Source organism: Neomonachus schauinslandi, chromosome X (assembly GCF_002201575.2).
Source record: "Neomonachus schauinslandi chromosome X, ASM220157v2, whole genome shotgun sequence".
In the NCBI taxonomy this organism is placed as follows: domain Eukaryota; kingdom Metazoa; phylum Chordata; class Mammalia; order Carnivora; family Phocidae; genus Neomonachus; species Neomonachus schauinslandi.
Genome location: NC_058419.1, coordinates 124,779,001 through 124,795,237, shown reverse-complemented (window position 1 = coordinate 124,795,237; position 16,237 = coordinate 124,779,001). Strand labels below are relative to the sequence as shown.

The 16,237-nt window shown below is 49.5% G+C and overlaps 1 protein-coding gene across 1 annotated transcript in view; it reads right to left on the bottom strand.

Moving 5' to 3' along the window:
• MXRA5 (matrix remodeling associated 5) overlaps positions 1-16,237 on the bottom strand; it is a 23,946-nt gene that overhangs the window by 5,466 nt on the left and 2,243 nt on the right. The window contains exons 2-5 of the mRNA XM_021683725.1: positions 12,836-12,965; positions 12,220-12,610; positions 4,936-9,894; positions 1,096-1,996 (exon numbers count right to left, since the gene is read on the bottom strand). Coding sequence (XP_021539400.1) covers positions 1,096-1,996; positions 4,936-9,894; positions 12,220-12,610; positions 12,836-12,965 — 6,381 coding nt within the window. The remainder of the gene's footprint in view (positions 1-1,095; positions 1,997-4,935; positions 9,895-12,219; positions 12,611-12,835; positions 12,966-16,237) is intronic.

The window sequence follows — 16,237 nt, the reverse complement described above, 5'->3', positions numbered from 1 at the left end:
ATAGATAGATAGATAGATAGATAGATAGATAGATAGATAGATAGATAAGATGGATGGATAGATGGTTGGATAGATGGATGGATGGATGGATGGATGGTTGGATGGATAGATGGATGGATGGATGGATGGATGGATGGATGGATGGATGGATGGATGGATGGATAGATGGTTGGATGGATGGATGGATGGATGGATGGATGGATGGATGGATGGACAGACAGACAGATAGATGATAGATCAATTGTGTTTCGTGCTAGGTCAGAGTGTCTCAGCCTAGGCACTCCTGACCGTTGAGCTTGGATGACTCTCTGGGATGGGGCATCCTGGCCACTGTAGGGCTTTAAGCAGCATCCCTGGTCTCCACACACCACATGCCAGCGGCACCGCCATTCCCTGAATTATGCCAATCAAAAATGTCTCCAAACATTGCGCAATGTTCCCTGGGGCCAAAATCACTCAGGGGGGTTGAGAACCAGTGCTCAGGGTGCATACATGTGGGAACAGAAGGCACTGGATGAGAGAAGGTGATCTTCTTCGAAGCCAAAATAAACTGTTAGAATTCCAGTTGTGCCAACCCAGTGTCCTAGTCACCTAACCCTTTAACTTTTTTGTGTTCACACCCTTTCATTCTTAATCTAAGGCTGTTTTATGACAAGATCTGCAACTGCGTCTACAGTGTTCTGTTGAAATCATACAATACACAAAGAAGGCAACCTAAATGTGGTACCTAATATTATCACTTAACATACAAATAAATATAATCGTTAAAACAAAAGTTATCGGTTCATTTCTTTGCTTGGAGAGGGAGACGGGCGGGAAAAGAGGAGAAAGTCCAAGTGTTTGTCCCAGTTTATAAAGACAAGATCTCACTGGGCTAAAAGGAAATGTGTCCGCCTCCCCCCTCGCGGCACACACAGGGAGTCAGCTCTGTGCATCTTCGCCCCGGACACAGAGTCATTCCCTCCTCTGACCGGCCCCATGGAGAGGGCTCCCAGGATGGCCCCAGGCGTGTTTTAGGACGCGGTCCCCAGCTCCCAAAGGGGAAGCAGGAGCATTAGAGCAGTGACCGGCGGCGAGCCAGGAGCAGGCACGTACCTGAAGAGCGAGTCCATCATGCGCTTGGACGGCAGCCGCCAGAGGATGCGCGGCCAGGGGTCCCCCGAGGCGCTGCAGTCCAGGCGGAGGGTTGCGCCATAGCGCACGTCGGTCCTCTGCGGGGAGGTGCCGGTGATGCGCGCGTTGGCCACCGCGCGCTGCACGGTCAGCTGCACGGTCCTGCGCGCAGAGCCCACCAGGTTGGCGGCCACGCACTCGTAGCGGCCGCTGTCCTTGGGCGCCAGGTTACGGATGTAGAGCGTGCCATTGGGGAAGACGAACAAGTTCCCGTTGATGAACTGCGAAGGGCGGATCTGGGTCCCGTCCCACAGCACCCAGCGCACGCTGGGCAGGGGCGCGGCCTTGGCGGTGCAGTGGATGTGGATGCTGAGACCCGGCGGCAGCGAGATGTTCTCCAGCTTCTCCTGGTGGATGACCGGCGGCAGGGCCGCCACGTGCAGGCGGATGGCCAGGCTGTCCGTGCCCGCTGAGTTGCTGGCCACGCACTGGTAGACTCCTCTGTCTGAGAAGGAGGCCTCTTTGATGGACAGCGTCCGGTTTTCGTGCAGCGTGACCCTGCCCTCCACGGGGGACACGGTCTGCCACACCCTCCTGTCTGGGAAAATCCAGGAGATTTGGGGGGCTGGGGTTCCCTTGGCCAGACACTCCATGGCGATCGTGTCTCCCAGATAGACGGTGACATCCTGGTAGTGAGAGGCGAGGATCTGGGGCTGCTGCACCGTGACGGACAGCAGGACCGCCATCCTGTCCACCCCGTGCAGGTTTTTGGCAGTGCACACGTATTGGCCTCGGTCCTGCACCTGGACCTTTCGGATGACAAACGTCCCGTTCTTCAGGACCTCGAACCGTTGCACTCTGGTGTTAGGGGTCATGAGAGCACCTGCAAGTCAAAACAGGTGTAGTCAGATTCTGCGTAGACACACCGTTGCAGGAAAAACCAAGAAGGAGGGCTGTTAGGGGTGTAGCGGAATTCTCCCCTCTGTGTCCCAAACAGCAACAGCGAAGGCCAGCCCCCACCTCCAACACGGAGAAGACAGAACATTCTGTCGCACCATTTTTGACTCTTACACCAACGCCCCCTTCAAGCAAAGGGCAGCCAGCATGGGTTTCGTAGAGTGTTCTGGAAGCTGCCAGGAGGCCCAGGCCCTCCCCAGGGGACCTCCTCGTCACTTCAGCTCCTAGAGAAGCCAGCCCACCTCACTGGCACAGCTTCTGAGCTCTTGAGGTCCCCAGGCTTGCAGCCACCGTCCACCTCTACCCGGCCAGGCTTTGGAGTCCAACACGAGCCAGAGTGAGCGGGTCATTTGCTGCCCACTGTGGCTGAGGTGAACGCCAGGTCGTGCACTGTTCGAATCGGGGGCGTTTGCTTCTCTCTCTCCCCACCCTGTACTTCCTATATTGTATATCTCATCTTCCTGGGGCTCTGCCACAGTGAGGATCGGTATGAACCAAGTGTTCTTAATGCTAATGCTTTGGCATCTGGGTCCTGCTGACTCTGGTGGGAGGAGAGCCCGTCCCAGAGCTAGGCAATTCCTATAGTTAAGAAGCAATGCACCATTTAAAAGCAAAATAAGGGGCGCCTGGGTGGCTCAGATGGTTAAGCGTCTGCCTTCGGCTCAGGTCATGATCCCAGCGTCCTGGGATCGAGCCCCGCATGGGGCTTCCTCCTCAGCAGGGAGCCTGCTTCTCCCTCTCCCTCTGCCTCTCTCCCTGCTCATGCTCTCTCCCTCTCTCTCTCTCTCTCTCTCTCTCTCTCTCTCTCTCTGTATCTCTGTGTCTCAAATGAATAAATAAAAAAAATCTTAAAAAAAAAAAAAGCAAAACAAGCAGTGCAGAGCCCGCATTCCCACCCCTTTGTCTATGGGGCTCTCACACGCCCAGGCCACCATGCACCTGCCTTCATCTTCCCAGGGCACGTACCAGACAAATAGGGGAGCCCCTGTGCCCCAGAGCCCACTGAAATCAGTCAAGCCAGCCAGCGCCAAGCCTGCTTACCCTGCCTCACCTGTTTCTTCTTGCAGAAACCGCAATAAAGGCTCTTGTGCACGTTTCCCCCTCTCCCCCCGCCTGCCGACAGACCCTGGTCCTGCCCTGTGGGGTCCCCTCCTCGTGGAGAGTGAATAATAAACAGTCTTCCATGGCAGGCATTTCCTGATGTGCTGGCTTACCCTTTCTGAAGAATAACAAATCCCAGATTTAAAAACTGGAAAGCCCTGAGCTATAGCATTCTCTTCATCTCCCACACAGCTGGGTTCCCGGGTCCTGCTTCCATCACCGGCCATTCCGTGAGCTCTGACAAGCTCCCTCTGCTGCGGCCGGCAGGAGAAGCTGATTCGTGGCATGTGCACGTCTAGTGAGGGGACACGGCCCGGAGATGCTCTGATATCACACAAGATATGGACAACCCTACAGACTGATACAAATGGGATGTCCCAATAGAGAAACAGAGGCACCATCCTTTGAGCATGAAAACCCCATGGTGTTCCCCATTCGCTCCTTCGAGCAACATTGCTTATTAAATCATTACGTAAACATATGACATCAATGACGAGCTGATCAAAGAAGTCCGTAATCCCCCTGTGCCCAGAGCCCCTGCTGAACTTTGGAACACGTCCAGCTCTGGTGACATAAACCTAAGCAAAGAATGCACTTGGACTCCCTCAAGTGCTATGAGCATAAATCATTCCTATATCATCAAAGCGGAGAAGAGAAAAGAAACGATCCCTCTGATCAGAATCCAGGCCTGAAGGATATGTCCGTGTTGGGGGGCGGGGAGACAAAGGGAAAGGGGACGAGGTAGGTCTTTCACGGAGGCTGTGGCCTCTCAGATGGTACTTTTCTGTGTCACCTGACAATTGTTTCTCCATTCAAAGGAAAGGGTCATTTTTACGAAGCTGAGAGCTCTTTGGGCATCCCAGAATTCCAAGTATAGGCCATTGTTATGAGCTGAATTGTGTCCCGCCAAAATTCATACGTTGAAGCCCCATCCCCTAAGATATCAGAATATCACTGGTTGGAGATGGGGTCATTCAAGAGATAATGAAGTCAAAATGAGGTCATTGAGGTGCACTGTAATCCAAGAGAACTTGTATCCATACAGGAATAAGGGATGAGGACAAAGACACGCACAGAGGGACGGCCACGTGAGGACACAGGGAGAAGACAAGGTCTACACGCCAAGGAGAGAGGCCTTGGGAGGAACCAGCCTTGCTCGCCTGGATCTCAGACTCCCAGCCTCAGCCACGCCTCGATTTCAGACTTCCAGGCTCCAGGACCGGGAGAGAATAAAGGTCTATCTATGAGGCAGCTAGTCCGCGGTGCTTTGTTATGGCAACCCAAGCAAATGTACGCGACCGTATCTCTAGGTTCAAGTCAAAGCAATGTCTGATGAGCCCAGAACGAGCTGCATTGACATCTGGCAGCCAGTGGAAGGGCAAGGGCAATCTGCTCACTCTTCCTTACCTTCATGGCACCCCACATGGGTGGTGGAAGGGTTTTGTGCTAGGTTTCTCTGGGAAAAGGCAAGTGGTTCCTTTATGAAATATTCCCGAGCCTAGGTCATTCCCTACCCAAAGAACCTGTGGCATGTCTCCATAGTCCCATTAAAATCTCACATACCTTAGAGCTCAAGAAAGAGCTCTGGGTCCTTACTTCCTGTCCCCCTAAAGGAATATCCTTGTATCTAGGTTCTCAGATGTCCCCTTCCATCCCATCCATCTGTCCTTTACCCAGACTCTGTAGTTTTGCTTGGGGTCACAGACTCAAGTGACCTCCTTCTACACCAACCCCGGTTAAAATGCAAACACGTAAATGCCTTACCTGTAGAAACCTTTGTCCAGGTAATGAACGGCGTGGGTTTCCCCGTGGCCTCACATGGGAGCACAGCATCTGTCTCTGCAGTGACAGACACGGTCTGAGGGGATTTGGTGATAATTTGGGGCTTTTCCCCAACCGTCCAGAATTTGGATGCAGGGGGTCCTCCAGCAGAGAAAAGCTTTGAGGTGCTGTGATGGAAGCTTCTGGAAGGCTGGCCAGAAGATGCCACAAAGGGGATGGAGCTCCGGGTAGAGTAGACCACAGGGACGTTCTGTACGTTTGTGGAGGGTGGCCCAGTAGCCCGGGGAGGATGCAATAACGGAGGTGCCGGGGGACCAAAGTCCGCGTGGATGATGCTCTGAGAATGTATCCTATTGTAGGGACCTGGGTTGACTTTTTTGTCTCTTATCACAGGGGCAGAAGAGGTAGGCACCTGGGGTTTCAGAGTAACTCCCAACTGTGGGAAAGAGAGAGTCCTGTTGAAAAAGAAAGGGAACCTTCCATTGGGATAATGGGGGACTCTTGAACTTGGACGCTTGCCAACAGGGTCTCTGAGATCCGGGATGTTGTTATTCCCAAACACTTTGGAGTTGCCGTTGAATCGGTCCATCCCTTGGTCAGTAAACTTAGTGGAAATGCCAGGTTTGGGCTTTAGCGCTGGAACAACGGGAGCTGTCGTACTTGATAATCTTGGAGTCATCAAGTGCTTATTCTCTGGCAAAACCCTTGAAGGATACGCCGTTATTCCTGGTTTGTTGGTTAAGTGACGAGGCGGCTGGAAAGTTACAAAGGATCTAAAGGAGCCTTCTGTGGCCGTATGTGTTGGCCTCACCGTCCCCCTCGGTGGGATCGGTTTGGCAGGAACTGTGGCTCGCTGGGGGAAGACTTGGACTCTCCCGCCCTGGTGCTTTCCATGGGGGCCCCGTGGGAGACTGTTTTCGGTCTTTCCATCAAAGGCTTCTTTTTCCAACTGCTGCTTTCGAGCTGAGTTAAATTTGTCCTGGTTGGAAGAAGGGGTGCATAATTCATTTGGCGTCAACACATGCTGAGTTCCCTCATTATTCACTGGGGGTGCTTTGGCTTCTGGGACCGCCACGTAATTCAAGAAAACATTTTCCTTGGAATCTGTTGATGTTGGAGGTGTCTTTGAAGTAAGAGGTGTGGGCTTCGTGAAGGTCTGTACCAAGGACACAAGAGTGGTGGCTGGGAATGGGGATGCTGGCTCCCCCATTGGAGTAGGAGTCGGGGTGTGATGCCGAGGTCTAATTTCAGCTGGAGTGGTTTCGTGATGATCTTGAGCATGGATGGTGGTTTCTGCCTCACTTGAAGACAGGACAGTGGTTGAAGCAACCACTTCTTCCAGTTGAAACAGTGTAGAGGCTGCAACTGATGGTGGAAATTCCGAAGGAACACCCAGATCCTCCAACTGTTTAAGAAAGGGTGAGTCTGTAAGGCTTTCCACAGAGCTGGTAACAGGTGCATCTGTCTGCGGCCTCCCAGGCTGGGCTCCCCTTGGGGGATTCCAGCGTGAGGTTCCTGGAAAGCCAGAGGGAGCCGATTCCTCCTGAAATCCTCCCACAGTGGAGACCTCAGAGCCAGGAGGTGATGCGGTGTCAGTGAAGGAGTCGTCAGGGACTGAGCTGTCGGTTTTATAGTCACTGATGTTTGTGACACCATAATTCTTCATTTCTTCTCCGTCCCAGGCAGGCTTATAGGTGACTGGAATTGTCTCTTGGAATTTATTGGGTGGTAAGTGCCTTTTTGTGGCAGCTGTCACAGAATCTTCCACTGTAGCTTTCCCATGCGGGTCCCCAGGTGTCAGGGAAATGGTTGTCAATAAGAGTACAGTTTCTGAACTGGGGGCAATAACATTTTTATGTTTGTTTTCCGGGGAAGGGCTGGCCGTGGATGCAGAGTCTGGAGGGCTCACCGTGGAAGTGAAATGCCGATGTTTATTTGGCCTCTTCCCGTGTTTCCTTCGTGGGGTCGCCTTGGATACGGGTTCTGTCTGCTTCTTCATCTCCGACTGCTTGGGGGTACCAACAGTGCTGTCAGCCCAAGATGTTGGCCCCGGTGTACTCCCCACATGGTCTGGAGCCTTCGCTTCAGGTACTTGAGTAGGTCGAGTAGAAAAAGCCTCCACTGGGGCAAAAGTCGTGGGCACGGTTTGTTTATGGCGGTGTCGGAATCTGTGGGGGCGGAATCTCCTCCTCCCACTGGGTCTCTTTCGGGAAGGGTGAGTGGTCAGCCCCCACGGCAAAGTGGCCTTTCCGGTTGGCGTCACTGCTGCAACCGTGGTGGTGTGTTTGTCGAAGAGAGCATCAAGCGTGGTTTCCCTGGGATGTTTAAAGGGAGTGATGCCATTCACTCTCAGGGCAGGGTTAAGCAGAGTGGTAGATTCGACACCCTTTCCCATACTCTCAGGACTTGGGGAGTTTGTGGGGTCTCTCTCTGGCATATCTGCTTCCCGTAGTGCCTTGGAATTCTCCTCTGTACCCTTTTCAATCAGCGGGTTGCCTTGGGTGCTTAAAGCACCTTTCGCAAGCCGAGTGTCATCTGTTTCTCCCTGTGGATGTCCTTCTGATGGGGCATCTGGCTCCCCTAATGTGAGCCCTTCTGATGGTTCAGATGTCCTGGAGTCATCAGCCCACATGATGGTGGTTGGTGTAAAGGGAGTGGAGGTCAGCTCTTCCATGTTCTCTTCATCTGGTTGTGGGTTAGTCTCCAAATCTGGGGGAATGTATGGTACAGTCTCGGACTCAGCCAAGGAGATGGCGCCCAACGGAGACTCGTACTCATTTGACGTAGGCTCTGGCATGGATCCAGCATCTCCTGTAGGCCAGCGCTCTGTGGCCATGTTTTTACTGGAGGGCTCCTCGTAGACCAGGTCCAAGGTCTGCAGAGTAGGAGAAGATTCATGAGCTATGGATATCAGGGTGCTGGCTATTGCCCACTTTGGGTCAGCTTCATTGGGAGTGGTATCCTCAGTCTTAGAAAAGTCATGGTCAATGAATTCTTCCAGATGTGTGCTTGTCACTTGGGGCTCAGCAAGAATTACTTCATCGTGCCCACTTTCCAGTCCCGACCTGGTTGAGGACACAGTACTGGAAACCTGATCCTCCTCACCAAATAGAGACGCATCTGCTGAGGTTTCTTCGGCACTGGTTGGGGTCTGTGCTGGTGATACCGAGGGGGCAGGAACAGCAGGCTGAAGGGGTGTCACTTCTGGACCCACAGATGGAGGCGTGGTGGTTCTAATGACTTGCGGAATTTCAGTTCCCTTAGGGAGATTTTTCCCACGTACTCTGGCTAAAATATCTGCCCAGCGCTCTGGATTAATCTGTTTGTTGGCCATATTTATCCTTCGCCTGGACTCAAACACTCTGCGACCTTCTGCGATGTTCGTCTCGGGTTCTTTTTCAGAATTCTTCCAGTGTTTGAGTTTTCTTCGCCCTTTCTTGGGTTTCTTACCTCCGGTGATGGCATCATCTTTTGTTTTGATGAGTACCTCTTGGTCCTTTGCGTGTAGACCTCTCCCTGAAGTGTTCTCTTTGTCTCCTATGCCTGAACCCCCTTCGTCCTCCACGACATCTCCCGGGACTCTGGAAAGACTCGTCCCACCTGGGTGTCTGCCCTTTTTGGATGACCTGCCGGATCCTTTCTTATTCACTGTGACCCCCACAGTAAAGTGATCCGCCCCTTGCTGGTTGACAGCCACGCATCTGTAGTAACCGCCGTCACTGACTTGGACCTTTGGGATGGAAAGAGTTCCATTTGCCAACACGTATGCATGTGAGGTGTTACCCGAATTATTAATTATCTGTTTGTTTGGAAGAATCCAGCTGAGCTGGGCTTCGGGGATAGCCAGAGCACTGCAAGGCAACATCACTGGCTCCCCTGGGTTCTTCTGAATTGTCACCGTATGGCTATCGGGCGGCTGAGTGGCAGGCGGTTGCACAAGGACCCTGTATACCATCCGGTCCATTTCATCCCTCACCTGAGCAATGCACTGGTACAAACCCGAGTCCGACTGCTCTGTCGATCTGATCCTCAGCCAGCCGCTGGTGAGGATGGAGAACTTGCCATTTTCATCCTCCATGGGTGCTTTGAGGACAGAGCCATCCGGGAGCACCCAGAAGATGGACGGACTCTCAGAAGCCTTCACGTTGCAGCTCAGTTGGCATGGGCTCCCTTCCAACACAGTCTGAGCTCTTTGCACGGCTCCGCTGGGCTCGATCATCACCCAGCTTCTGCTCCGAGACTGCCTCACGTCTTTGGTGGGCATGGTTAATGCATAGTGGGAATAATAGGAGAGCAGCACCTTTTTGGCCGTACTCTGACGTCGGTTGAGTTGGAGATCTATGGTCGGCTGCATGACCCATTCCGGTTCTGCAAGAATGTGGGCTCTGACGCCCGTGTAGTAGAGGGCATCCTCATCCACATCTTGCCTGTAGTGGTAGGCGACCTTGGGGTCTTTGCGGAGCGTGAGTTCTTGGTTCAGCCTCACAGGGACCTCACTGTAATAGGCGATCAGTTTCCACAGCTTCTCATAGTTTTCCCGAGTCATTGGACACTCAAAGTCCAAGGCAACAGTCGCGTTTATATCAATCTCTTGAGGGTCCGTCTGGTTCAGGTGAATTTTGTACACATCCATTGGCTTCTTGATGTCACAGACCAAGTTCACTGTGTTCCCGTGCTCGTCAGTCATATTCAAAGAGATGTTCCATGGGGGGAATTGGAACCCCTCCAGAGAGAGCTGGCTGTCACCGTCCTCTTCTAGTTCCTGCTCCTCCTCGCTGTTCCTGCTCCTGTTCTGTCGCAGAGGGGACACTATGGAAGGCTTCAGACAAGTAATGTCCTTCAGCTTGTGAATCTCCTGTTGGTGCAGTTTGTGGGGACTAGAGCACAAGGTGCATAACTGACCACCTTCATAGGCTTTGTCCTTCTTACACTTCAGAGTCCCTAAAACAAATAATCAAACAAACATGGCATAAGTTAATGAACCCAAGAACGGCATGCCTCGCACACGGCCAGACGGTAAAGTCTTTGTGTGCCTCTTTATCACCTCAGTGCACGTCCCTCGTGATTTAATACCTTACTCATGTCTGTGACTGCATGAATGACCTTCAATCAATTTAGCACAGAGTGTGGTAAGGAACTACCATTTTAGAACTACCTGACAATGAATAATGAGTACTTCTTTCAAAAGTATTTTTAAGTTTTTTTTTTTTAAGCAACTCTATTCACACACATTTTACAACTTACCTTCTCTAAGGGTCCAGGAGAATCTACATAAACAAATGCAACCCGTGAAAATAGTTCCAGGTTAAAGGACCCACTTTTGCCATGAATCACATCGTATGTACCTTTTATAATTTTTTTTCTGTTGCTGTAATTTTTCATTTCAGGCAGTGTCTACATTTTGGATTCACATTCTACTCTTGGCTTCCAGGACATCAAGTCTTCCAGAATGTTCTCCTAATCTGGTCTGCCTCTTTCACTCTTTTGTTCTTCTTGGGCCCCTGACTCATTACTGATGGAGTGTTCCTTGACTTGGTCTGGGCCCCCTTCCATCTCACTCTGCCCCGTCATCCATGGCCTCACCCACATGTAGGTTTCCATCATCATCCATTATCCAATGATGGCTCCCATGTGTGCTTCTCCCATCAACACACATCTTATGAACTCCACACCCAATTTTCTACTTGATGTGTCTGTTGCAAAGTCACAAAGTCTCCTCCAACTGACATTTGCAAGGCCGAATTATGTTTTCTCCCTGCTCCAGACCTAGACGCCTTTTTATAGCAGTAAATGGAGTCACACTATCTCGCACTGGGGAAAGGAGAAGAGTACAGTCCTCTGAATATCTGCCCTCTTCTTTCCATTCTCACTGGGAACAAATCAGTCAAAGGACCATCATCTATAACTTGGAAGCACATGAAAGTGGGACATAAGGTGTATGTGCAGAATGGTCCTAGATAGGCACAGGCCAAGATGCTAAGTAGAAATTGAGGATAGCAAGACCTCTTAAGGGAGGTGATTTAAAAACAAATTTTTAAGGATTTTATTTATTTATCTGAGAGAGAGAGAGAAAGCACGAGCCAGGGAAGGGACAGAGGGGCAAGCAGACTCCCCACCGAGTGCGGAGCCTGTCGTGGGGCTCCATCCCAGGACCCCAAGATCATGACCTGAGCTGAAGTCAGATGCTTAACCTACTGAGCCACCCAGGCGCCCCAAGGGAGGTGATGTTTTAACAAAGCTCTGAGTGCTGAAATTAAATCAGACCCTGGAACATCCAGCAGATGCATGGTCTTCGCGGGTCCAATGACACTGATTGGGAAATAAGTTTGGAAGGTATAAGGAAGCAAACAGACAGCAGTGTGGCTATAGTGAGTGACTAAGTGGGGGACCTGCATGTTGCAGGAGGGTGGGCACGGCTGTGTAGGAACTCCTAGTAAGGAGTGTAACGTTCCATTCCAAGAGCAATGGGAAACCAGTGGACATTTAGACAGCAGTGTGGCAGGACCACACGCTTCCTCTGACAAATTTGTTCGACAACTGCTCTGGGTAGAGTTGATTGAAGGAGAGGTGATCAAGGCTGCAAAGACCTTCCCAGAAGGCCCGACTCTCCTCCTAGAGAGAGAAGAAAGGAGCTGGACCCAAGCTGCAGGTCGTGGGGATAGACGTGAGCCAACAGACCTGGGATATGGTAAACCCAATGGGATTGAGGATGGGTTTCAAAGTGCGGCTTGAGGAAGGGAGTAAAAGAAAGACAAAGAAATAAACGCTTCCTTATTTTGAATCAAAATTTACTGTCTGGCAATATCTACACAACACTCCTGGTTTTCTGTTCTCTTGATCAATGCAGAACATCCCTCTCCCCCATTCTTAAGAGAATAACGTCATAGCCACTGCTGGCCTTCTCTTTTCCAAACTTCCTTGAACACCTCCTCATGGGACAGGGATGCACGGAAAACCCCCCATTTAGCTGTAACCCAAAGCTGCACGTAACACTCCAGATATCCGACTGAAGACAATCGTAGTCAACTATATATAACTGATTAAATGATCATCGCTTTATATTTCACAGAAGGATACATCCATTATGGAACAGGGGTGTCTTAACATCGAGGTTGTATGACTTCCACGAATGTTTCCCGCCATACCGATGTGGTGATGTGCTCTTCACAAGATAAGGCAACGTCAGAACACCAGAGAATGGAACCTTTCCAGAAGGGTCAGGAATGTGCCGCGGGGAGCCACGTTCGCTCTGCCCTCCTCTCTTACCTTTCGATTTGGCATCCCACTCCAGAAACCACTTCATCTCGCAGTCACATGACCACGGATTGCCATGCAGGTAAAGATTCTCCAGAAGTGGCATGTTCTGCAGCATCCCCATGGGCAGAGTCCTGATCATGTTGTCAGCGAGGTAGAGGTGTCTTATGGTGGAGAGTCTGAAATAATCCAGAAACGTCAACGTGGAGAACGTGCCGGGATGGAGCTGGTGCAGCATGTTTCCCTCTAAGTGGAGAAGCCTCAGGGATGTTAAGCCATTGAAAGCTTGTGGGTGGATAAATTCGATCTTGTTGTGGTCAATGTGCAGCCTCATTAAGCTCCAGAGCCCCTGCAGGGTCTGGGCTGTGATCACGCGCAGCTTGTTATAGCTGAACTTGAAAACCTACAGAGACAGGGGCGTAGCAGAAAATCCTGTTTATAATTTACAAAGCCACAAGCAGGGACAGAAACCAGAACAGAGGGCAGGGAAGTAATGACATGAAGCTGTTTTTTAACCTAAAAAAAAATGGCAATTTTATTAATCGTTTGGGAGCATTAGATTGTTCCCACTATTCATTAATGGTCCTACAGGCTGTAATTACTGATGCTTGTAAAAGCGTGAGTTTACCTGGAGGGAGCTGAGGTCTCTTAAAGCCCCGTCGGGGATGCTGGGGATGTCATTGCCATGAATCATAAGGAGCTCCAACTTGGTCAGTCCCGCAAATGAGGTTTCTGACAAAGCCTGAATACTATTAAATCTAAAAAAAAAAAAAAAAAATGATAATAGTAATTGGAATAAGAAACAGTGAATGCTTAAATCCCATATGGGAAAGATTCTGCAGCCTGCCCAGGAGCAAGTTAGCAAAATGTTGACTCTGAGGTCTATTGGTGCCATTCCCAAAGCACATTTGTTGCTCTGTGTCCGTGTCCATTACCAGGGTCAAAAGGAAAGTGACGTATTTTTATTCACCTTCATTCAGTTCAGGAATATTCGCTGGGAATTTTGACTAGGAACATGTTAATGGAGTTAGAGGCGATTTTAGGGAAACAAGTAGGATTTAAGTTCTAAAGGAAGTTGTTCCAAATGGCTCTTCTTGGAAACTTGCACTGAAAGTGTCAGTAATGATGAATGACACACGGGTCATTGAATGCAGAGACTTAGCATGAATGCAAAGAAATAGGCAGCTTGGGACATAGCTTGCATCACAAAACAAGAGAAGGAGGCTCTAAAGGACCAAATGAAAGAACTAACCACCCAACACACTAACACCATATGTCACAAGCACAAGCGGCCATTTCTGATGGATTCTCTAAATTATTTGTAAACGTTCTGGTGTGTTTTGGGTTTTGTGTTTGCATCCACATTGGTAAAGATGTTTCCTTGACCAATCTGAAAATTCCTCATTGCTACATTATTGGGGGCACAAGGGACTCCCCAGAGTCAATCCCTGGGGAAGGGATTCTGAAATGAATGAAGAATCCTGTAGTGGAGGGCATTTACTTTATGCCACTGCTTCTGCTGAAATAGAACACATCTAGCCTGACATTCTGTATGACTTCTCCCTATCCCCTAGATAAAAGGAAACAGATCTGGACACGAGGCAGGTGAAGTGCTCATAGCCTAAAACACCAGATGACGCCAGGTCTAATTTTCTTATACATATGTGCCTGAATCCAGACCCGGAATTCGAAGTCAAGATGTGGGTAATCACTCCTCTAAGAGCCAGGTCTAGGAAGCATTACCTTTCAGCTATAAATTCCAGGAAATACAATCTCTGAGAGCAAACCACTCACCTTCATTACTTGGAACTCTTCATAGAATTACTTTAAACATTGCATTGTTTTATAAAACCAACTTATGCAAAGGAAGGGTCTGATGGAAGGAAATGTATCCTGTCTCATTAGGAAAAAGCAATAGGGATTCAAAATAATGCACAGGGACAATAGAGTAAAAATGTAATCATGGTTCCTGTTTGTCATTTAACTCATGGAGTCAATAGACAATTAAATACAGAGGTTCCCCCTTCTGGATTGTATGGGCAGTATCTGGAGACATGCTTGGGCATCACAACTGGGTGGGGGTGTGTTGGTGGCATCTGGTAAGCAGAGACCAAGAGTGCTGCTAAACACCCTACAATGCACAGGAGGGCCACCCACAAAGAATGACTCAGCCCCTAATATCAAGAATTTGAAGATTTGAAAACTTCCCAAGCAGAAGAGATTCTGTCTGTTGGTCTGTCTTTCTGTCTATCTATCCATCTATAGATCTATCTATCCATCTATGCATCCATCCATCCATTCATCCATCCATCATCTATCCACCTATCCATCAATCCATCCATCTATCATCTATCTATCCTTCCATTCATTGATTCATCCATTCATCCATCATATCTATCTATCTATCTATCCACTGGTCCATCCATCTATCTACCCATCCATTCATTCATCCATCCATCCATCATATATCTACCTATTCATCCATTCATCCATCCATCCACCATCTATCTATCCATCCATCCATCATCTACCTATTCATCAACCCATCCATCCATCCATCATCATCTATCTATCTATTCATCCATCTATTATCTATCTATCTATCTATCTATCTATCTATCTATCTATCTATGGTAGTGGTCTGAACTGGGTGGTCTTGCCCCCAGGGGACATTTGCAATATCTCGAGTCATTTTTGGAGATCACAACTGGGAGAAGGAGAAGGTGCTACTGGCATCTAGTAGGAAGAGGTCAAGAATGCCACTCAACACCATGCAAAACAGGACATCCCCTACAACAAAGAACTATCCTACACAAAAATGGAAATAGTGCCCCAAGTAGACTGAGGTTGAAGAACCAGAGTCTAACCCAAGATGGGATAGTCTACGAACTGATGCACTGCCTCATTCACTTACTATTTAGGATTCTACAGTGAAATCTGTCTGGGATGGTGAACCTAACAGGGAATGGATGGCAGAATCTAAACTCCTTTCCATTTCTGGATGCCTGAGGTTTGCCTGGAGACAGTAAGTTAGTGGGAGAATCGTATCAGGTGAGGTAAGTGGGGTTGGCAGGCAATCTAGGAGCTGGGGGTCCACGGGAAGGAGTGTGCTTCATTTGCTCCAACTTCAATGGGAAATGACTGGAAGGTTTTAAGAAAAGGAGTGACACAGTCTAAGGTATGTGTGAAAACAATGCTCTACCACATGGAGAGGGAGTAAGTAAAATCACCCGAGAAGACCCTGAAGGTAAGAAAAATAGAAAGACCAGAAGGAGGAGGCAGGTCTTGGGACAGAGGAGGTGAGAGTCAAAGACTCAACCTCTAAGCGGGTATTTTCTTCCCTCTGAGGACCCAACGCATGTGGACGAAGCCTCTGTGCGCCCATCTAAAATCCAGCAGGGAGGGCGCCTGGGTGGCTCAGTTGGTTAAGCGACTGCCTTCGGCTCAGGTCATGATCCTGGAGTCCCGGGATCGAGTCCCGCATCGGGCTCCCTGCTCGGTGGGGAGTCTGCTTCTCCCTCTGACCCTCCCCCCTCTCGTGCGCTCTCTCTCATTCTCTCTCTCAAATAAATAAATAAAATCTTTAAATAAAAAATAAAAAATAAAATAAAATAAAATCCAGCAGGGAGACGGGGAAATCAGCGTGGTGCTCAGGGAAGAGACTGGAATGAGTCTGCATGGAGAGTCTGCAACATTATCAGCCACTCGCCCTCCTGTGCACAATGCCTCCCTCACTTGCTGATTGAGGGTAACTGACCACGGAACCACGTCAAGTGAAATGTTTTCTCGTATCTCAGAAATATAGGTGAGACTGCTTCTATCTCAGAAATATAGGTGAGACTGCTTCACCGATACCGGTTAGAATCGCAAAACAAATTCGCAAAATTAAAAAAGGGCAGTGTGGGCATTTGGAAAATTCAGAAAGAGGTCATCAAAACGAGTCTTTTCATCAAGGGGAACGTAAAAGTCTTTAAAGGTCTAGAAGGGCGCCTGGGTGGCTCAGTTGGTTAAGCGACTGCCTTCGGCTCAG